The 22,201-nt window shown below is 49.6% G+C and overlaps 2 protein-coding genes across 3 annotated transcripts in view; both read right to left on the reverse strand.

The window, feature by feature from the left end:
• Positions 1–4,057: 4,057 nt before the first annotated feature.
• DIRAS3 (DIRAS family GTPase 3) lies at positions 4,058–6,179 on the reverse strand. Its single transcript, XM_055815800.1, has 2 exons — positions 5,192–6,179; positions 4,058–4,956 (listed from the first exon to the last, which is right to left on the reverse strand). The coding sequence occupies exon 2, from the start codon at positions 4,870–4,872 to the stop codon at positions 4,276–4,278; it is 597 nt and encodes a 198-aa protein (XP_055671775.1). The 5' UTR covers positions 4,873–4,956; positions 5,192–6,179; the 3' UTR covers positions 4,058–4,275.
• A 6,994-nt stretch (positions 6,180–13,173) lies between these two features.
• The window catches only part of WLS (Wnt ligand secretion mediator), a 37,108-nt gene continuing 28,080 nt past the window's right edge, over positions 13,174–22,201 (reverse strand). Inside the window, exons 6-12 of one of the 2 annotated variants that reach the window (XM_055815519.1) lie at positions 21,931–22,099; positions 21,647–21,744; positions 21,426–21,489; positions 20,404–20,547; positions 18,683–18,769; positions 17,068–17,221; positions 13,174–16,536 (exon numbers count right to left, since the gene is read on the reverse strand). In XM_055815519.1, coding sequence (XP_055671494.1) covers positions 16,427–16,536; positions 17,068–17,221; positions 18,683–18,769; positions 20,404–20,547; positions 21,426–21,489; positions 21,647–21,744; positions 21,931–22,099 — 826 coding nt within the window. In that variant the 3' untranslated portion in view covers positions 13,174–16,426. The remainder of the gene's footprint in view (positions 16,537–17,067; positions 17,222–18,682; positions 18,770–20,403; positions 20,548–21,425; positions 21,490–21,646; positions 21,745–21,930; positions 22,100–22,201) is intronic. The other variant, XM_005244484.3, reaches the window with a different exon arrangement.

Consider the following 22,201-nt stretch of genomic DNA (forward strand, 5'->3'; position numbering starts at 1 on the left):
ATTAAAGCAGCTGCTTGGTGGAAGAAATGAAAGACAGGGTTAAATTATTTCTGGAAATACATACCTAGCTGGTCAAAGCCAGGAATTGCTAGTCCTCGTTAAGTCCTGAGAGAGGGGGTCGCGAGTAAATGCAGTAAGTGACCCTGCCTGAAATGCCTCGGCCCTCATTCAGCTGCCCAGGCTACTGACAGGTCTCATGATTCATCCAGGATGTTGCACAGAGAAGTTTTAGTCAACTGTGTTCACCTCCTGACCCTGGAAAGATGTTATGGAGGCATTAACAGCAGCTCAACAAGTTGTATCAACATCTTCCATGACCTTGCTCACCACATCTGAACTTGTGAGGAACATTTCAGAAAAACAGAGAGTTCTGGGCCTGAATGAAGCTTGATTAAATCACGGGAAAACAAACAAAAAAACCCACTGCCCCCAAAAAAGAGAAAAACAACGAACTTGAGAAATTGCGAGTTACCATTCTGCTTGCCAGATATGAGCAGTGTGTCAAGGCATGTCTCCAAGCTGAAGAGTTTACAGACGCATAAATAGCTCCACAAAAAACATGTTGTTGCTGCCTGACGAAAAAGCATGCCGTTGGCAAACAGCAGTTGAGGACAAAGCCTGTAATACAATACAAGAGCTAGCTCTATCAGACATCAGAACTGCTTGTTTACTTCAGACAAATGATTTTACCGGAATATCTTTCATGAGAATATCTCCTGCCTTGTTTTGGGTTGGGTTTTTTGTTTTGTCTTTTTGGAGGTTTTTTGGGTTTTTTTAAAACACAAAAAAATACAAAAAGCCCCAGATCTGTTCAGTTTTTTAAACTGCACTTATCAAAAAAATGGCTAAATCATTTACTTCCAACACATACTGCTTACACTACAGAACTCTTTAACCCTTGAAGAAAAATCATTATTCCTTTAATTCAGCAAAGTGCTCCTACATGAGAAATACACTTAAGCACGCGTGCAGTGAACTCCCCAAATGCTCCCTGCAAGAGGCATGACTTCCAAGTATGGTTTTAGCAAAAACTTACCTGCGAGTCCCTAAAAACGGCAGGTCTTCAGCTATTCTCCAGTTAGTCCAAGGGCCGTTAATTCTACAGTACGCCACCGCTCCAGAACGTCAGCCCAGGAGCACTGGTTATGCCAGCACCAGAGGAATGGTGTCACCACCTGTCCCAGCACACACAAACCCACCAGATCCGCCTTACGAGGATGCAGATCCGAATACAAGCTTTATGAAGTAACCATCACTTACAAGTGGAACATGGCCGCAGTTTCGTAGCGCGGTTAATGAGCGTCCCCAAGCAGTACGGTCTTTTTCACTCTGTTACTAACTACAGTCATTCTCTACATAGCTCCCTGGAAGACTGTGCCCTGTAATTTAGATTTGTATGGAAATTCTAATAGCCAACATCCTGACAAGCGTCAGTTCAATTCAAATAAACGTCCCTTCTTACAAGAACGATAAATCACACACACAAAAATCAGACTAGTTTGGTTTACATGGAAACAAATACAATTACACAATTTATTTATTAATACAGTTTTAATTTACAATACAATTGATCTAGCACACCAAACCATAGATTATTTACACGGCACGAAAGGCAGCCGCACCCGGCATCACTTGTTCCCAGTTTGCTCTGGTTCCTAGGCTGGACTTGGGGTGCCGATGCCACCACGCACCATCCTGCATCACCAGGAGCACCCCAGCACCTGCACGGCCCACGCAGCCCTGTGGGACTCCCCTCGCAGCCACCAAAGGCAGCTGAGGGGGATCTGCCAGCGATTCCCCCAGGGGCAAGCGGGACTGAGCCTGTTTTGTTCATGTTAAGTTGTTTCTTGTGCTCTGCCGGACCCCAGTCCTCCCGTGATCTCCGTACCATGTACAGGGAAAACACCACAGTGATAATGACACATTACAGAACATTTCGGCTGTGTGAATAATTGCAGAGACACGCTGCTCTGCCGTTGCACAGGCATCTCCATGAAGGCAGTGGGAGTTGTAGAGACATTATTAGGCCCCATGACATTTTGAAAAAGCTTAAATATAAATTGTCTTATAGGGGTTTCAAAGGCTGGAATGGAACTGAAATAGTCTTTGCAATAGTAATTGCCAGATGCTAAAAACGACCCACAGAGAAGCATTGCGTAAGGGCTTAGAAACAAAGAACAGACGATCAAAATCCAGGCCCAGAGTTAGAGAGGAAAAAGCAAGAGTTATTTTCAAGCAAAGCCATTACAGCTGCTTCTACAGTGGCCCTTCAGCTTGACCCACCCCTGACTGCAACGCAAGTGAAGGTGACACACAGCACCAGCACAGAGGGCTGCACCAGCACCACCACTGGAAGCTTGTGGGGTATCATCTCCAGTAAGAAAAATCAGGTGTAGAGCCTTTGTATCAACTTAGCAAATCAGCACTTTATTTTGGCAGGTAAACGTAGTGTGTCAGTCAGCACCAAACGCTCATGCATAACTTGCTTGGGTTTCTTAAATCGTAATGAATTAAAAGGTTTTCTGCTGAATCAAACGGCGCGAGGGCTCCAGCTGTAACTGGGGCAAGCTCCCCTGGCACACGCGGAGCTAACTGACCCCCGGGTTTGTGCAGGAACGGCCTGAGGAGACTAGAAAAGCCACTCATGGACACACACAGGAGACAATGGAGCAATCAGGAGCCAGCACCGACTCTCAGTTGTTCAAATACGTGAGATACTAACATGGATACAAACTTCTTGGCTTTGTGCATGGGTCTGCAACACGTGAACAAATAACAGCTGACAGCATCTCTAGCATTCCTCTAGCATCTTACATAGAAACCCAGCAGGCATTAATAGACACTAATGCTTTCAAACTAAGAAGGGGTACGAACCTTCCAGCATCTCCCGTTCCGCGTGTTGTTCAACAATAACATTATTTCATTAGAAAAGTGCTATAAAAAGAAGCAATTCCTTTCCCCGATGTCTCTTGCGTCAAGACTACCCTGTTGTGTAAAAATCAAATCTGCAGTGTGATACTGAAGTCCTTACAGTCTTCTGCTTGGACTAACACACAAAACAGGAGATCTATGGCACAGGCTGATAGTGAATACTTGCACTTTCCTGAAATCTTTCTCAACAACACACTGCAGATGAGGTTTATCATGCTTGTCTCTAGTTAACAATAGCAAAAAAACCCCAAACCCAAGCAAAACCCAGCAGGGGGAGGGAGACGAGATAGACTAAGCCCATACCTCTAGTCCTTTAATTTTGGAGACTTTTAGCAGACACTTACCATCAGAGAGAAGTTTGCTTTTAACATGCAGCTTCCGAGAGTAGATGTTTCTTACCGAAGCAGCGTTACCTGAATCAATTTGTCATGTCTCAACTAAAACCCAAGTAACATGGATGAAGTAAGAGAGGGGGGAAAATAACACCTAAGAGAACTCCAGGAAGACTGCAAATGTAGCTTCAGCTACGTGCAAAACCAGACTGACAACTGAAAAAGGTGAATTGCAAAGACAACCAGCTACCCCATCAACTGGCACTTAAAACAACCCGATTACCTTCATGAAGGAGGCAGCTCCTGCTTAAGGATGCTGAGAATCAACCCTGAACTTGGAGCCAGAGCACATGGAACCTCCTGCCTCAGTGAACAGGGCAAGTCAGAGTAAAGGGGATAACAAAGCAAACAGCCTCATCATATGCAGGTATAGCTGTAATTGCTCACGGAACTGCAAAAGTCTGAGGAATTGCATAGCACACAGGAAAACTTCTACCATGGAAAACCTGCGTCTTTGGTAGGCAAAGCAGTTTGCCAAAACCGCAAGCATCTGGAGCTACATACATGTTCATTTGCAGGGCAAATGCCCAGCTTTGATAAAGATTTGCTCTGGTCAACAGATTTCTGAAAACAATTTTTGAAGTCTACATATTATAGATACTATGATTTCTTTTGAGCTAATAGACTGGAAATACTTAAGAACTAGCATGTACTCACTGAAATAGAGATGTTTGTTTCTGACCGACATTCTTCTCTTCTGTAAACTTCTTGCATTAAAAACTTCTAGCCACATGTCATAACTAACACTGAACATTTATTGTTTTTAAAAAACAAACATGCAGAAAGCCATCCTCTTTAAAACCAACCCATAAAATAATCCAGCTGAGATGTTAGCAAAAAGCAATAGCTCTATAAGGCATGGATTTGTCTGAAAACTCCATCAGAAACTATTTTCTGGGGGAGTCCATGCTCCGATTACACCATGCAGTGGTGCAAGTCCAGTCAAAGTCAATCACATAACAGAGCACTTGCCTTGCAGTTTATCTTTCTTTTTCTGCTGCTTGGACTTCTTTCCGTCCACCTGGAGACTGACAGTTCTCCTCTTCTCCAGATTCAAGAGCTCCTGGAAGAGCTCCTGCACGTTGTAGTTCATTTTGGCTGACGTCTCCATGAAGGAGCACTTCCACTTGCTGGCTAACGCTTGCCCCTCGCTAGCATCCAGCTCCCTCTGGGTCTCATCACTTTTGTTACCCACCAACATTATGGGGATTTTTTGGATGTCCCCTTTAATGTGACAAATCTGTTCAAAGATGGGCTGAAGATCTTCCATGGACTGCCTGCTGGTGACGGAGTACACCAAGATGAAAGCATGCCCTTTGGATATAGACAGCCGCTGCATAGCAGGGAACTGATGGCTTCCCGTGGTGTCTGTAATCTGAAGGGTGCAGATGCTCTTGTCACAGCTGATTACCTGCCGGTACGTATCTTCGATTGTGGGGATATAGGTTTCCCTGAAAGTTCCCCTTACAAAACGAAGGACCAAGGAGCTTTTGCCAACCCCCGCTGCTCCAAACACAACCACCCTGTAATCATTGCTTTGTTCAGGCATGTTTGCTGCGCTGCGATACGAGTGAAGATTTTAACTGAAAAAGCCCGAGTTCTTCAACTTTACACACCCCTACACAGAGGTGGCCTGCAGAGAGGGGAAAAGGAGGGGACAACAGGGAGAGAGGAACAAGAAAGGCAACGTTCACACCATCTCGGTAATTTTACGGTGCGTTTCTGAAATAAGCAATTAAGTCGCTCCCCTCCCACCCTTTTTTCTTGCGTTACAGAGAAATAAACCACTACCACCACCCCCCCACCACCCCCTCCTCGGCATACATCCCACGCACACTTAACGTTATGACAAGTGAAAACGAATTCACCTGTAGCCATCAGCTCCAGCGTCCAGCCAAACCAGTCTAAAATCGCCTACCGGCGGCGGGGGAGCGGCGCCTGCGGCCGGAGCCCCGGCCAGGCCGGGCTCGCCTCAGCTCGGTTCCGGGGCTGCGGGGAGAGCCCCGCTCCCGCTCGGCACCCGCGGCCACGCTGCGGCCCCGCGCTGCTGGTTTTCTCTCCGTTTTTATTCTACGTTCCATCCACCCGCCCGGGCGGGCCCCGGGGATGCCGGCGCTGCCGGGCTGGGGGCGGCGGGCGCTGCGGCGTCCCTGGCGATGGCTGGCGGGTACCGCAGCGGGACCCCCGGGCCTCAAAAAGGCACCGTAAACCTAGCCTTCCCCTCGACCCCCCTGTCAAAAAATAAAAATAATAATCGACACAACAAGTCGAATGTGTGGTTAAAGCTGTTGGAGACGGGATGTGCTCCACCCCTCTTAATCCCACACAGCAACACAAGTGAGTGTCTCCCTCCATCACGCCTCCCTCAGCCCCCGGCACCGCAGAGCCCAGGCGCTGCCGCCCCCCCCCCCCGGCTTGCTCCACGGCTCATATCTAAGGCTGATTTTATTTCAACACTTAAAATACGAGTCAGCTTTCCACCCGCGCTGCCATTAAATGCGGCAGGGCTGACCTGAGGTACTCCTGCAGCCTTTCCCCCAGAGAAGCCACCACATCTTTCGGGCTAAGGGCGCTACGGTCCGCTGCTTTGATTTGCCCCCTCACGCTGGCAAACAAAACAAGAGGCTTTAGGGTATTTCCCGCATTCATGGGGGATTTCCCCAGGCGCCCTCTCCCCACGCACCCCCTCTGACGGCGGGCCGGCTCAGCGGCGCGGGGAGCGCGGTGCCTGGCAGGAGAAGGCGCCCACCTCCCGGCTGCTGCACCGCCACAACTGCCGAGGGAGCCGGGACCGCGGCAGCCGCTCCCACCGCCCTCAGCCCCGCTCCGCCCCGGCCGCCGCCCCGGCTGCCGCCATGCTGGGCGGGAGAGGGGGCCCGCTCGCCTGCCGCCTCATGGCCCAGCGGCGGGAGCGGCCGAGCGCAGCTCCTTCCCCGGCCCCGCCGCCTTCCCCGGCCCCGCCGTCCCTATCCCGGCTGTAGCCCCCGCCGAGGCGCTGCCCTCCCTCACGCTCCAAAATGGCTGCCGGCCCCCATGGCGGGAGCGCAGGAGGGGCACTCGCCGGGCTGAGGCAGCCATGCCCAGGCGGGCTCCAGCCAGGGGCCAGGCCGCGGGCAGACCCCCAGCCTGCTTCTCCAGAGCTACCCGTCTTCACCCAGAGCGGGGCCGCTCCGGCCTCCCCCCCAGGGGCCATTCCCGGCCCTCAGACGGCCATCTTGGCCAGCTGGCCATGGCGGCCGCCACAGGGGCTGGTTGCCTTTGCTGGGCGTGCTGGGGGGGTCCGCTCAGCCCTGGCTGCTGGCTGCAGAGCGCCGAGGCCGGAGGACGCCAGCTGTGGAGCAGAGGGTTCACGCTGGGGTTGATGGATGCAGTTTGTTCAGCCCTGATTCCCTGAAGACAGCCAGATTGTACAAACAGCAGCATCTCCCACCGTGACAATTAAAATCGTCCCTGTGTCCAACTGTGGCCGGGAAGGGGGTGTTGCATTGCTTGGATGAAAAATCTCTTATTTTCTCCAGAATGGGGTGTTCTTTTTCTGAGACTGACCTTGGGCTTGGACCAGAGCTTTCCCCCTGGAAGTCTGTAAACGAAAAAGGTGGCCCTGAGGCAGCTGGCGTGGAGCAGAGCTGCCGGGGGCAGAGGGGGTCCCCAGCAGCATGCTTGGGCTGGGAGCTGAGGAATACTCCAATTTTAACATGTGACAAAGGGCATTTGTGGTGCTCCGAGGCCACAAGATTAAGCAGGAAGAGAGCAAGGGGGACAAATGTCCATGTGAAGAGCTCAGCTCCAACGGGGAGGCTTCAAAACTGAGTATTACCCTTGGCCAAGGGGTGTCTTCAGGATCTGTCTTCAGTAACTCTTGTGCTGGCCAAGACAGGGGTGTTTAAGAAACCCTTTTGCAAAGCTTTACTTTTTTTATTGTTATTAAACTGCAGCAATACAAACTGCAGCCAGAGCAGCTGGTACAGCTGCCTGAGGGCCTCCCTGTGCTGCTGACCTCAGGACGGGACAGTCCAGAGCTCTGTTCCTCGCACAGATGGTGTAAGTGAAAACATGGTTAAAGATGGTGCCTTAAATGTTTCCCCTGATTCTGTGGGCTGCAGGGCCTGGTTTGGGGAATAACAGCTCTAAAACACTTCTGAAACTCTACAGGGATGTAGTTCTCCCCAGCTTCTCTTGCAGACCACCTGCCCTGCCTCCTGTGCACCCCAAGTACACATATTTCTGCCTGGCTCTTTGGTGGCATATCTGGGACAGCAAGTTTGCCTGCTCCAGTCCCCTGCTCCTCCTGTGTAGACCAGCGGTGACTGTCACAGGTGAAACTTGCGAAGAAATTATTGCTTATCCCAACATGCAGTGCTTAATAACCCATGGTTTCAAAAGCCATAATTACATCCCAGTCACAGAAGGGCAATGCTGCTGCTTGCAGGCTGGGATGAGTGTGGAAGCTTCTGGCTGTGGTGCTTAGGGACATGGGTTAGCGGTGGCCTTGTCAGGCCTGGGTTGATGATCTTAAGGATCTTTTCCAACCTAAACGATTCTGATTAATGGGGACTTCCACAGCTGATTTATAAAAACATAATTTCTGGTGTTTATGAGGTATTTATTAGCCACAATGAAATGCTAACCAGTGATTAGTAGCTGATTCGCTATCTCAGCTAGCCACATTTGCTCAAAGGCAGACACCCCATTTTCAGATATTTTCCAAGTCTTCCGAGGTTTTGGGTGGATTACCATCCCTCAGCCACTGTCCATCTGAACCCAATTAGGTGGTTCAGGCTGGGGTCTTGCTCTTTTTGGCAGGTCCCTCTCAGCCACAGAGCCCAGCTGGGCAGCTGAGTGTTGCCCATGTTGTGCAGCCAAGGGCTGTACCTAGCTGGGTACAGAGCTGAGCCAGACCAGCACGAGCCACAGGGCAGCTCTTTCAAAGAAGTATTTGTTTGGCAAGTAAGGCAACACGAAAAACCAACAGGCTTCTGTGTTCGGGGAAGGATTTGCGTCTTTCCTGCAGTAAGAACAGTAGGAAAGGAGCCGTGAGTCAACTTAGCAGAGGCAAAAGAGTGGGAAGGTCTCCTGCATCCTGGGAGAAAGAGTGGAAAGGGGAGAGACATGTCCTGTGCAGTACCTCTGTCTTGGGTGGGACAGACCAGCGCAGGAGGGACACGGCCACGAGACACTAGCTGAATGCCCCTGTTGGCCAGGATTTGCTTGGGATGGAGCAGACAACAGCTGACAACAAGGAGAAATTCTAAAAGGAAATTTTAAATGGAAATCAGCTGTTTGCAAGAGCCCCTCCGGGAAGCAGAGCACAGAGGAATCAGGGGCGAGACACCTTGTGCTGCTTTGCCTCCTCCTCCTTCTGCCCTGGAAAACTGCCCAGGGAATTCCCGGAGCTGTGAGCTGGTGCAGGAGAGCAGTAGGGACCCGCAGAAGGTGAAGATAATCAGATCCTTTTTCTGTAGTGACTTTGCCAGATATAATTACTGTTATACAGTCACTTGGGCATCGCACAAGGACGTACCTTCCTGCGTCACCAAGCCCAGGCAGTGCTTCTCGCAGCTTTTCTATCCATGTTGAGGGTAGCAAATCCCCCTTTCCCATTGCTGAGCAAGCAGGTCGGGATTCCATCGGATTCCTTTGGAGAGGAGACTGCAGGGTCTGCTTTGACCTTCATCCTGGAGCTACACAGCTGAAATCATGCAGGTCACTGCTTTTGGGATGGAGGGGTGGCCTTGCTGCAGGCTCGCACGTACAGCCCCCGCCACGGTCTCCCTTGCACTTGCTCCCAGCAGGGAGGGTGAGTGAGGGGTGCCTGTTCCCGAGCACAGACAGGGCACCCCAGAAACAGGCTTCATTTAGAGTTTGACAGCCCTCAGCTCCATGTGGCCTCCCATGCAGCCCGTCCTTGCCCAGACCACAGCAGCAGCCAGGCTGGAATCGTGCCAGACCACGGGCGGTTGGGGCAACTCCAGATTAGAAACCCATGTCTTTTACTTCCTGTACCACTACAGAGGAAGTGCTGTGAACTCCAGTTCTGACCTCCTGAAGTTAAAATGTCCAACTTTTGGGTACCACTGGGGCATGGCCCAGCACTAACAGCTCCAAAAGGCCCTCAGGGTCTTGCTGGGGGCTGACCTGGGGTCCAGCAGGGAGCACAGCACCCCAAGGCTCAGCAACAGGCACCTGTCCTGCTTTGTCTTCACTGTGCTCCATTTCCACTGCTTTTATTGTAGAATCATTTAGGTTGGAAAAGACCTTTAAGATCATCAAGTCCAGCTGTTAACCCAGGCCCGCCTCTGGAGCCCACCGAGGCTTTCCTTTTCTTGTGGGATGCAGAGCTTGATAATCACGGCCAGTATAGCCATGCTCCTAATACTGCTTTGAGTGTCACCGATTCCTGTGCAGGGGTACGAGACAGCAGCTGAAGGCAGGAATAGAGTTTTTCTCTGGAATTACATAAATTATTATTAAACCAGAGGATGTGTGTCACTGGTGCATATTGCTTATCAGAAAGGATGTTTCCCAGTAATGCTGATACTTGGGAGTGTAGTTCAGCCTGTAAAATATTTATTAGAAAATGTTCCAGAGCCGCTTATCTATTTTTGAGACAGAACATCCATCTCATGAGCAAGCCTTGACTGTACCTGGAAGAGTGCCTTTCCTCTGAAAACTCTCAAGGGCTTTAAGCACAACAAAACAAGGATGGAAAAAATAGAAGAAACCCAAATGCCTGCTATTATAACGGATATAAACATTCCTTGACTCGAGATAATGAAACAGCCAAAGGACAGGACAATATTTAAACCATCTCGGCAAGGAATTCACTGCATGGAGCCATTGCATGTCCACTCACCTGAGTCAGAAACACACACCTGACCTGCAGCCTGCCTGCGAGCGAGCGGGGAGCACCAGCACCGGTGGCGGAGTGGGGAGCAACGCCTGCCTGGGTGGCAGCTGCAGAGGAGGTCTGGGGAGCAGTCACCCACCAACGATCTTCAGAGGGGCTCCTGGAAGAGGGCTGGACGCTGTGGAAGGGACTAATTGCATTAGCTTATCTCAGCCCAGTAATCAAAATTAATGGCAGCGAGGCAAGCTCCTCCGGCAGCACCCGAGAGGGGAATTCATGGAAATGCCTCAGCAACATGTGCTGGGGTAATGGCAGCAAATGGAGGGCCCTGGAGCAGATGCTGTCGCAGCTGGGGTTGGGGGGAAGCAGAGCGGGCGCCGCTGGAGCAGCGTGGGCAGCTGGAGGTGGCTGAGCCTCTGCCCCTGCTCCGGGAAGGCTTGCCCTGTGCAGCACCAGCTCTGGACTTACCTCCTTAGGTGTCAGAGAGGGAAAGGCAGAAGGTGCCAGTGATTATAGCCATGATGAGATCTCATTTTTTATTTAGAGCTCTAGATCTAAAGCCTGAAGTTTGTACTGATTTCCTATAATAGCCTCTGACAAGGAAAAAACTCAAAAGAGCCATCGGCTCTTGTACAGTGTAGCGTCAGGTGCTAAGCAGGAAAGCAGACCCATGACGTGTCTGTGTGCCAGCCACAGAGCAAAATCCTTCTAAAAATAAATCTGCTGCTGCTTATTGTTTGTTTTACCCCAATAAAAACGCACTGACTTTGTCTCATCTTTGAGAGCAGGAGCAACAGTCATTTGTAACATGGACCAGAGCAGACGTGAGCAGCAGTCCCCAGCTCTGCACACCCCATCTCCTACAGTTCAGTCTCCTGCAATTCTTTCCCCAGCAGTACAGCTAATCCTTTATTTTCATCATAACGAGATCCCACACAATAGCCTTGGGCTACAGGATTTGCGCTGGGAGAGGGGACGGGTTTCTGTGTCCCACAAGACACTAATTGCCTGGGGACCGCTGGGAGTGGGTTTAAAAAGGACAAGGAGGAAAGGACAGCACCTCCCTGTCCCCAGCCAGGGCTGACAGCACCATCAGACCAGGTGACAGCCTCAGATTGCTGCTGGGACACTCAAACTCACCTAGTCACCTGTTGCTTCTTCCCTTTCTAAGCTGGGAAACACAGGCCAGATCCATCCCACAAGCTGTGCTGGAGCTGGCGGCCAGCAGGTGTGCGGGGAGAGACAGCTGTGTGACCTTCAGTTGTTTTTCTTGCCCTTCCCTGAGCCTTTCCTAGATCCAATGTTCCCCTTCGTGAAAGGGGACAGGCATCAGGGTCACAAGCCCAGTTCCCCCAGTGCGTCCCAGAACATTGTGGCAGGTATCACAGCACAGACTTGCGGCTCCTTTGCTGGCCACGGGCCCCCCCGGGGGGAAGGAGCAAAGGGGGCTCCGGCAGCGCTGCCGCCCCACGCTGAGGTTCCTGTTCGTGGGTGGCCCAGCCCAGCGCTGCCCGCTGCCACCTCACCTTGCACCGGCGCGCCTGGGAGCAAAGGGACGGCAGACGAGCTGCGCCGGCATCCGCTGCAGCTCCTTGCATTGCTCTTCAGTCACAAACCAGCTTGAGAGCAGGCGGAGCCTCTGGTCCCAGACTTCCAAGAACACACAGAAGGCACTCTAGTAAGGAAAACCAAACTGTTCCAACCAAAACCCATTTGCCGACCTCAAAAATTGTGGTCCCCAGCTCACCCACAAAAGTCTGTTGTAACCCATTTCCCTGCACAAGGCTTGGCTGCACACAGCAACACCCGACAGCCTTTTAAAGAAACTCTCCAGTATTTTTCTCCCGTTCCTCTCCAGTTCTCGCCGTGTCCCTGCCTGGTGGCACAGAAGCACAAAGCTCCTGGGACAGACTGTGTCCTGAGCAGCACCTTCCAGGTAATAACAACCTACACAAGTAAATTTCCCATTTTTAGAAGCAAGGGATTTATTAATTTTTTTTTTTAATTGGCTGAAAGCCCTGTTCTGCTGGCAGCAGAGGGCAGCAAAGGTCTGCCAGGGCAGCTGCCGACAAAGAGCCTCGCAAAGAAACCTGGGGAGAGAAGCGTGTGGGAAGGTGGCGGTGGGTTTACAGTTATTTAAAATTCATGAATTTGCTCTTTTGAAATTCATTAGATCCTGAAACTGCTGTACAGCCTCTCGCTTGTCTTTGAGCAGCCCTAGCTCCTCGCTGTGGTGGAGAAGCTGTAGCCAACACAGGCAGCAGCAGAGATGGAGCCACTGGCTCTGCCTAAAACTCTGCAGCCCTGTTCCCCTCTTGTGCGCCCTTTCATCAAAGCATCCCATTTTGCAATGGGAACTTCACCTGTTGTCATCAGGTTCTCCATTACTCTAAGTGCAAGTCTTGGGAAACCTTTTTTCTCCCCCTGGATTTTAGGCAGCCAACACAGGGGAGAGCAGGCTCCGAGAGCAGGACACACCGACTTCACTTACGGCAGCAGATGGAGGATGTCCAAATTGCCATCGCAGTGGGGTAACAGCCAACAGGCAAAGTTCACAGCAAAGCTGTGACAGCTCCGGGGCTGGCAGGCAGGAACGGGCAGGTCCACAGGACAGAGCCTGAAGGAAAACCCAGCGGTTGTGTTTTGCCATGGGAAGAGACCAGCTGCCTGGGGCGGGTGGGAACAGGGGACTCAGCACCCCGTTCTTTGGGTGAAGGGAGCTGCAATCAATGCTCCAGAGACTAGGCAGAGACACCCTGCTAACAATTAGTCCAAAAGCAAAGGTTTTAAAAGTCACAAAAGCCACCAGCATTGAAGCACCATGTCTCCGCACCACAAAGCATTTGGAGAGAGAAGCAGGAAAAAATTGTCCAAGTGAGTCAACCATTTTTCTCAGCAACAAGTTGTGTGACTTGCAACTGCCTGCAGTGAAAGACCAAATAAAAGCAAACCAGATCACAGCAGAAGGCAGTCTCCATCAGTGAACCAGGCCGACGACAAATCCACAATATTGTATGTTTTATTTAAATTAACAAAACTACGCGTTTTCCAGGTTGCTTAAAGCAGTCTGTAAAAACTGAACTCAACCTAAACAAAAAAAGGATATATTTTAATAAGACCCAGGGACTATTTCTGAGACATATGAGTAGGGGTTAGGAAATAAGAAATAAAAAAAACACACACACATACACGCGCCCCATAAACAAATTGTTAGTGTTTGACACAAAATTTGGTTTTAAAGCTGCAACTCCCCATTTATAGGGAGTCTTTACAAAATGCAATGTTATAGTAAGCTGTAAAAGAAACCATGGACACATCTATCGAAACAACATAAATATCACGTAAGAACTCAACATAAAAAGGATGTTAAAGTTGCAAAGTCGAGCACTCAGCCAGGAGCATGCCAGAGTTATGATGATGTGCGTTAATGTAATTCACTTTGTAACTGAACAACCACTGCAAGTAGGAACACTGCTCGGACCTACCAACACTTATTTTCCTTCACCATCTGCGCTGAAGGTGCGGTCCCAGCACTTATTCCACATACAGTAAGTGTGCCCTCCTTTTTCTCTTCTTTTAAACCACATTTCTTTTCAGTACAGGGGCACTGTCAACCCCAAACTTATAAAAAATGGTTAGTGTTTCAGTTCAAGTATCCAAAATGACCCAAAGCTACCTCCTTAAGTACTGTTTAGGACATTTTCTGTGCTACGGTGACTTTACGTGCTCAGGCACAGCAGCACACAAGGGACTCCACACGCAGTGACGCATTCAGCGCTCCTCGGCTCTGGCCCTGCATCCTGGCTGAGATGCTGCCAGGGGCAGCTGGGGATCCCTGTGAGGGCGAACAGAACAAGGAACAGAATTGCTTTCTTTTAAGAAAAACCTGTAGTAGCTCCATTTAACAAAAAGTGAGCAGCCCTTCTGCAGATGGGGTCTGCCTGCCACACCACACCCCGGAGACCCATCTGATGGTGCACAACTTGGGGCTCCCAGCAACCAAAAGGATGCAAGGTTATCTGCACTACCCTCTTCTCCTTCATCGTGTTGAGCTCCAGTAAATGGTATTTTACACTCTACTCCACAGAGTGCTGTTCTTACTGGGATTGTAACAGCCCAGCACCTCCTGGCGCGATGCCTGGTGCAGCCAGCAGACCCTGTGAGAAATCCTCTGGGGAAAGGCTGGCGAGGAGATGGGGTGCCCAGCTGGCCCCACACGCAGCTGAGGGGCAGTCGCTAGCCTTCTGGCCCCATTCCCTAGTGGACTGGGAAAATGAGGAAGAATTATCTGAACACCTCACCCCAGCTGAGGTGTTGACTCACCTCAAGAAAGGGGAAAAGGAAAGCAAGAGGCCAGGAGAGCTGGTGCTGTGTTTTGTTACTAACCTGCCTGAAATGGCGACAGAGATGATGGTTAGAGCTGAACTGAGCGGCGGCGTGCAAACAGCGGTGGGGGTCTGCAGGCTGGGGCACGCTGGGCAGCCGCAGCATCACCGAGTGCGAGCCGTTTGCTGGGGTGGGGATCATGATGGACCAGCACCTCCCGGTACAAACTGGAGCCACAGCAGCATGGCCTCAGCTCCTGCCCAGAGCCCCGAACCCACAAACACACGTGAATGTGACAGTGAAGCCAGCATGCAATGGGCTTTCACTGCATGTCGGAATGCACACACTGGCTAGAGATGGGTTAAGGTTTCATCGGTGATCTCATGCCTGGTATTTCCCTATTATACTTCCATTTTGCAGCCTCAATACCCTCAAAATTGATGTGTAATTTCAGAAGTTGTAAGAATCTGAGGACAACATGTCCCTTCTTCCAGGCCAGTGTGCTTCTACCAGTACCTGCTACGACTGCCTGTCCAGCGGCTTTGGAAGCTTCCCCTAATCTCTGACCCTTCAGCAACAGACAGCGGTAGCAGATTCTTAGCTTTTAGGGACAAAACTGGGAGGCTGAGTTACTGTTACTAGCAGTTAACACAGATGTTTACTAATGCCAGCTAAGGAGGCCCTCTGAATCCTCCAGGCCCTGGAAGGTGTGCCCTGAGCAGCACAGACCTTTCTGGCCATGCTTCCTCCCATACGTGCCATTCAACATGTCTCTTAAGTGGTCCCCAGCATAGTCCAGTTTAAGCCTCTGCCCCGGGTCAGTTCCCATTCCCCTTGCACTGCCAACCATCTCACAGCCAGACCTGCCCAAGCACAGCATGGGGGTGAGCAACCTCATCGTCTGCTTTTGCTCCGAAAAGCAAACATCAACATTAGTGCATGACAAATACATTTTTTTTCAAGTCCGATAATCCCTGGTTGAATCTAGCTCTGCCAAGCGTGCTCCATCCCAGCAGTGCAAGGAGGAGTGGGACTGCCCAGCTCACAGGCACGGGAGCTGAGAACGCACCGTCCCTCCCACGGCCTTTCTCTTCTCCCCATGGCACCTAAGCAGCATAAAAATGAGTGAGCTGTAACAAAAAGGTGAGATGGAGGAAGACAACAAAAGCCATGGAAGCCAAAGGGGCTGAGAATAGGCAGGAGCTGGCTGTGGGACCAGTACCTATGGGAACCCGGGACAGGAGCGCTCCTTTCTCCTGCCGCTCAGCTCAGGCATCCAGTTTTTACATTCCCCTACACGAACAAACAACCGTAAAACCTACTGAGAAAGCACATTGCTGCTTCTACTAAAATCTCACCCATTACAAACCATCTACTCCTTTCCCCAGCTGTGCTTCACTTCAGTGATGACAGAGGCTTGCTGCAGAGCCGTACTAAAGACGCCAGACAAGGTTCAATACAATTCTAGATGGTGGAATTAAATGTTTTTACAATGAGACTTTAGTTCCTCTCCACAACCAACACCTTATGCAAAGCACACATGAAGAAAACTTGGAGTAGCAAATACGTGCTCCCCGACTGAGCTCCCTGCACCACCTTTATGCACAGGCACACAACAGAAATAAAAACCGCCCAGTGTCAGCTCTGCCCCTTCCTAACATCTGAACGCACGACTTTGCAACCTTAATGCTTTTCTAGTCGGTTTTTACATGCTTGAGTGTAACACAATATACATATCCCTCCCCCCAGAAATAACTACACCATATTAAAGAGTTTACAAACGTTCTGCTTGGAGTCACTGCTCTGTGAAAATACACTAGGTACGGGGTGCTCGAGAAGCAAATTAAGTCAGAGAGGTCTCCTGCCAAGGACACTGGGTTGTCCTCCGCTCCCCACCCTGCTCTGGGTCCCAGCTGAGGCCACCTCAGCGTTACTCCTGAGCCTCCTTGCGAGCCAGCTTATAAACCTCTGTGGGCCCGTCCACATGGGTGATGGTGGTGGTGAGCTGAAGCTCTTCCCCACTGTTTACTCCCAGGTCACCTGAGAAACAAAGTTATTTCATTAGCCTGGTCTCACAATAAAATATTTGACAATCAGAAAGCAAAAGATCTGATTTAGTCCCCCCAGGCTTTCAGGAGCAACCTGAGCTATGACCTACGCAACATTTCTGTAAATGCTTTTATTTACACAGTTATTTAAATACAAGCATATCGCCAAAGGATGATTTCTGTGCTACTGAAGGCTGCTGATAAATGAATCCGACAGCATTGCCGCTCTCCACTCGCCCAGATTTCTATTTTCTCCTCTCGTCGCCCCTCCATTTGAGCTATGCAATTACAACTAGGCAATGCTAAAAGTACAGAAACCGTTTAGGTTTTAGACAGCCTTGGCTGAACAATCAAACCTGTCTAACCTAGTCATTAACTAAAATGTCTGCTAGGAAAACCAAATCATCATTTGCATAACACTGCAAGGTGCTGAATGTGCACTTTGGCCAACAACAACAAAACCCAATGCACAGAAGTATCACGCACTTTATATAGAGCCTTCGGATCACTTAGAGGCACTTACCATTTGACTGGTCTTCACCGTAATTCTTGTGTGATGGTGCATATAGGAACATCAGGGCAAAGACATAGAGGTTCCACATCCCGTAAATGCCAGTGAAGAAGGCGCTGTTCACTTGTATAGTTATGTCCCCCCACTTCCAGTGGCCTTCGGTCACCTGCCCAGGAGAAAGCAGCCACAAACGGGCTGGTCAGTAAGATCAAATTCTGTAACAATACAGAAGTGACACCCTTAAGCACTAACTCTGAGTAAATCAATAAGAACAGTGTCAACTCAACAGGATCGAGTAAATGGAGTGTAACAGACTAAGTGACGCAGAAGTCAGGCTAGGATTCTCCTCTTCAGCCTCAATCTGCAGGGAAAAAATGGCCCTTAGGAAATGATCGCATCAGGATTTCTTTAACTTTGATTTATCAGTCTTAAACGTGACAAAATCTCTCACGTTCTGCAATATATTCCTGCTGTAAGCGATGCGCTCAGCAAAGACTGCCACATAAAGGGCAGTGCCTAGGAGACAACTAGTTACATCTGAAAACATTAGACTTCTATAAATAGACCTTTTATAGAAGGAAAACCATCATGAATAATGCGAAGAGCTAATGTGCTGAATACTGCCGGGCTGCTTCTGTCTTACGCGAGGGGCCTAGGCTGACAGCATCAGCCTTAGACATGCAGAGATTTGTCAAGTTTTACGAAAATATCATCAACATGAATACTACTTGAAGATACAGACTGTTCACACTGCAATGTTGGCTCTCTGTTAATGAAAAAGACGTAAGGGGAAAGACTGAAACTGTTAGCTTAAAAAGAGTCACTGGACAAGATGATTTACCTTCTGCCCGTACGCAGTGATGGTCATCGATGCTCAGCAATGAGCCGGATCGCCAAGTGGCATTGCTCAAACTGTTGCTTCAGTCCAACAGAGGTGTTTTTAAAAGTAAAATCATCTGGTACTGTATTTTGCATTGGGACCCACCACGTACCCCTGAAGCCTAAGTGGTGCAGTGAGGGAGAAACTGCTCCTGTAATTCTGCAACACTGGACTTGTGAGGCTGTACCCATGGCTCTCCTGAAGCTCCAAGCTGCCTATGCTTAGGAACAACCACAAATGGCATCTTTGAAACAGATGCCATCTGAAAAGTCACTTGGAGCAAACCATCAAAGGACATTTAAGTAGCAACATAAGATCATTTGTACAGAGACTGCATCGGAGCTCAGAATAAATAGGTACAGATATGGCTGGGAACAGCAGGGTTGCAAAGTCAACCCAGGGAAGGTTGAGTTCTGTTCTTTCTCTGTGGGCATACAAAGCCACCGGATTCTTTCAATGTGAACAGAACATTTCTCCTCTTGCTGAGTTCTCGGAAATGACTAAACTGTGTTAGCTGATACTTTGAAGAGCACAGCCCCAAACCTTGACGTGAGCTGAAGGCCTTTGAAGGCTTCAGCCCGAGCAGTTTTGTGGTAGTGTTTCAAATAAATAAAAACAACTTCTTAAAAAGCAACTTAGCAAATCTTCTTGTAACAGGCATGCCTTGTCTGGACACCAAGCAAGCCGTTGTTAGCGGCTAGGGAACTGGAGGCTGATGTTCTCAGAGGAAGCCAAGTCACCACTCACCTGGCTCACGATGAAGAAGATGACTGTCATTGCTGCACAAGCCAGGGTAATGAGCATCAGGAACTTGAACCTAAAAATCAGCCCCTGCTTAGAGAGAAATGTCACCGGTCACATTAACAGAATCCACAAAACCCATTTTTGGTTTTAGTACATACAAGACACAAGCATTAAAAAAAAAAAAAGACAAAGAAAAAAAAGGGTCCAACCCACGAAACCCCAAAGCAAAACAACCTCCACCCACTCCTCTGCGCCGTGTTCACGACAGCCCATATTCTCCGCTCCCCACACGTCTGCATTCCTCCCGGATGCTCCGAGCGGGGTGTGCATGTCTGGACAGCTCTGGCTTTCCATTACATTTGCTTTTTGTGACTGATTTACCAAGAGTTAACGTGGAAGAGCAGGCAGGTCAGTGTAAGGCATGGGTTTCACTAGAAGCCAGCCTAATAGTTCACAGCTTTTGTAAAACAAACATTGGCAGAAAGTTTGCACGGCTTAGCAAGACGCGTCGGTGTTTCTGGAGTGTGGGTACTGGGTCCGTACCAGACTAATCCTCACCTCCAGAGTCTGTCTGGGAGGAAACTGCAGCGATTTCCAGCGCTTGTCAAAACGACGCTGGCTATTACAGAATAATGTAGATAAGCCAAACTATGGCTCAGGATCACTTGGTTGGGAATCTGACTGCATACCGTACTGGCTTTTCCTAGTTTTACATTTTTACTTAAAAATTCTTTTGGTTTTGTTTTTTTGTGTGCGTGTAGTTTTTTTTAACCTGTTTCTGGAATTTTGGTGGAAATGTCAGTGTGCGTAATTACTATGCCACACTGTGACAACAAATGGCTATTAATTTAACTCTTCCAGATCAGATTCATGCTTGCCAGATGTTTGTATGTAGAGCACGGCAGCAGCAGCTCTACAACATGAGCTGAAGTCCTGTGCCTTTTGTTAAGGGAAAGATAGAAAAAGATGCTAATACTGTCTTCAAATTCTCTCAAGTCCAATTTTCTATTTTTTTTTACATGCATTCCTGATGGGTGGTAAGGGACTTGTTTAAATCAGAAGTGACCGTCATTTAACAGAACAACATTGGTGATAAATATTTACACACCCACGCAAACAACAGGCCCTCTCAGCTTAAGCCCTTGAAGTGAGCTCCTCACGTTTTGCAGCAGTTAGAGACAGCTAGGACAGAAACAACATAAAAAAAAAAAAAAATCACAGGCTAAAAGCAGAGATAAGGGGCTGAACACTTCACAGCTTGATCCTAGGAGGACAGTTTCCCTCCTGCAACTTGGTTAGGAAAAGACAACCCCAAAAATCCAAATTCAAACCATGGGAAAACAGGGTAGTCTGAGCAACACTTTCCATTAAACACAGCAATTAATATTACAGGAGAAGAACTGGAGGTACGGGGAACTGATGTGCTTACAGAACACAGTAATTTAAATGGTCATTTGGGCCATTTTCTTCTATCCTCCAACACTGTTCAGTAAGCTGGAAGATGACAACTACTCATGAGAAAGGAGAGCTAGGACTAAAGACCTGAATAAAGCAGCAGCTTCATGACAGCCAAACAGAAAGGCATTTAGGGGATTTGAGCGATACAAGAAAGCTGATACCGATCAGATCTTCCAATTTAGAATAGACAAAGTCTCAGAATAGACTTTGAGGGTCAAAAATGTGTTATAAAAATAAAGCATTTGTCCAACAAGGAGGGACATTACCTCGTAATGAAGCCGGCGAGCCTTGCTCATGGCTGGGAGGCTTGACTGCTTTCCACTGATGTTTCGGAACACTTGAAAGACCATAAAACACAGGAAGAGAAAATAGAGACACAAGCAGATTCCTGCGACTATAATAAAGGCCATCTGGGCAGCACAAGTTAAGAGAAAAACAGTATGAGCTAAACAGAAATAATAAAAAACATTATTCAGGTGATTCACTTATTTTTATATCCCGAAGATCATACTTAAACTTCTAGTGGGCAGCAATCACTCAGGATGGCAGCCTGCCCGCGATCAAGGCAGTGCTGCGTGAGACCCCGGCTTTGTGGGAGCACCAGTCCAGTGTCCCCCAGCACTTGGCACGGCAGCGAGGAGGGGTAGCACACCGAAACGCCTGCCTGGGTGGCAGCTGCAGAGGAGGTCTGGGGAGCAGTCACCCACCAACGACCTTCAGAGGGGCTCCTGGAAGAGGGCTGGACGCTGTGGAAGGGACTAATTGCATTAGCTTATCTCAGCCCAGTAATCAAAATTAATGGCAGCGAGGCAAGCTCCTCCGGCAGCACCCGAGAGGGGAATTCATGGAAATGCCTCAGCAACATGTGCTGGGGTAATGGCAGCAAATGGAGGGCCCTGGAGCAGATGCTGTCGCAGCTGGGGTTGGGGGGAAGCAGAGCGGGCGCCGCTGGAGCGGCGTGGGCTCTGCAGTTACTGCAATGACATCCAGGACCTAAATCCCCTGTGCCTTCCCCCAAATCTCGGACAACTTGAGGAGATGTTCAGTTCTCCAGTGACTTCCCTGAGCACAGCACTAGTCCCCGGAGGTACCCAGCTCCCAGCCAGCCAGGACTGCTTCTTCCCAATGACAGTAGCATCTCTCACAGCACTCGAGCCCCCCTCCTCCCCAGTCCCAGCCTGCCAAAAGGAGGAGGGCTTCCCAAACCCACAGGTATCTGGCAAGAGGGGAACACCTCCCCCTCCTATCGATGCAGACTAAGCCTGCCCCGAGCTGAGTCGAAGGATACAGCCAGCTCCGTTCCAACTTCAGTGGTCCAGATGCTGTAGAAGGGGTTCTTCAGCTGCACTCCCCTGCAAAGAGAGAAAACACCAAGCTGCCACAGAAGCCAGCAGGCTTGGAGAGCCCCACATCCGCTCTGCAGCCTGGAAAGAGCCAGCCATGCTGCTTTCCAGTGCAGGAGAGGAGATGAGATGGAAGGCTCACCCTGGGGAGCAGTGCTGCACCTACCTCTCACACATGTCAAAGATGAAGAGGCAGAAGGAGCCGACAGCTATGGGTCCAACCTGCTTCCAGTACCCCGAGAGACGATTCCGCTCATTCTGGTCCTAATCAGAGGTTCACAAGGTGGGGAGGAGGAGGAGAAAAAAGGAAAAAGCAAAGTTAGTGTGAAGTCCTCTCATGTGGTCTAAGTCCCCACAGCAACGTTTCCAGCACTCAGTAAGTACAAGGAAGTTGCCACATATTGCTGCAAGTGGGGCTGGAAACCACCTTCCTTTCCGTGTTGCACCCACCATCATGTGCTCCCCACAGAAGATGATCCAAAATGACAGCAGCATGGCATAGAAAATGCCTTGTCGAATGTCTCCGAAGAGCAGCATCCAAGTCCAGTCAAATCCAATGGAAAACCACTCCACGGGGATGTTAATGAACGTCATGGAAATTCCCAGAGCAAAGATCACCCTGGAGAGGCAGAAACACCATCTCTTTCCAGTTTGCAATGCAAGGACATACCCCCAGAAACTAAAGCTGTGCATGAAGAGCAACAGAAGAAAATCCAGCACT

This window comes from Falco peregrinus, chromosome 10, assembly GCF_023634155.1.
Source record: "Falco peregrinus isolate bFalPer1 chromosome 10, bFalPer1.pri, whole genome shotgun sequence".
Taxonomy (NCBI): Eukaryota; Metazoa; Chordata; class Aves; order Falconiformes; family Falconidae; genus Falco; species Falco peregrinus.

What these genes read in the sequence shown, in the direction of transcription:
- DIRAS3 (XM_055815800.1), bottom strand. Translation starts at nt 4,872, where the DNA reads ATGCCTGAACAAAGCAATGATTACAGGGTGGTTGTGTTTGGAGCAGCG.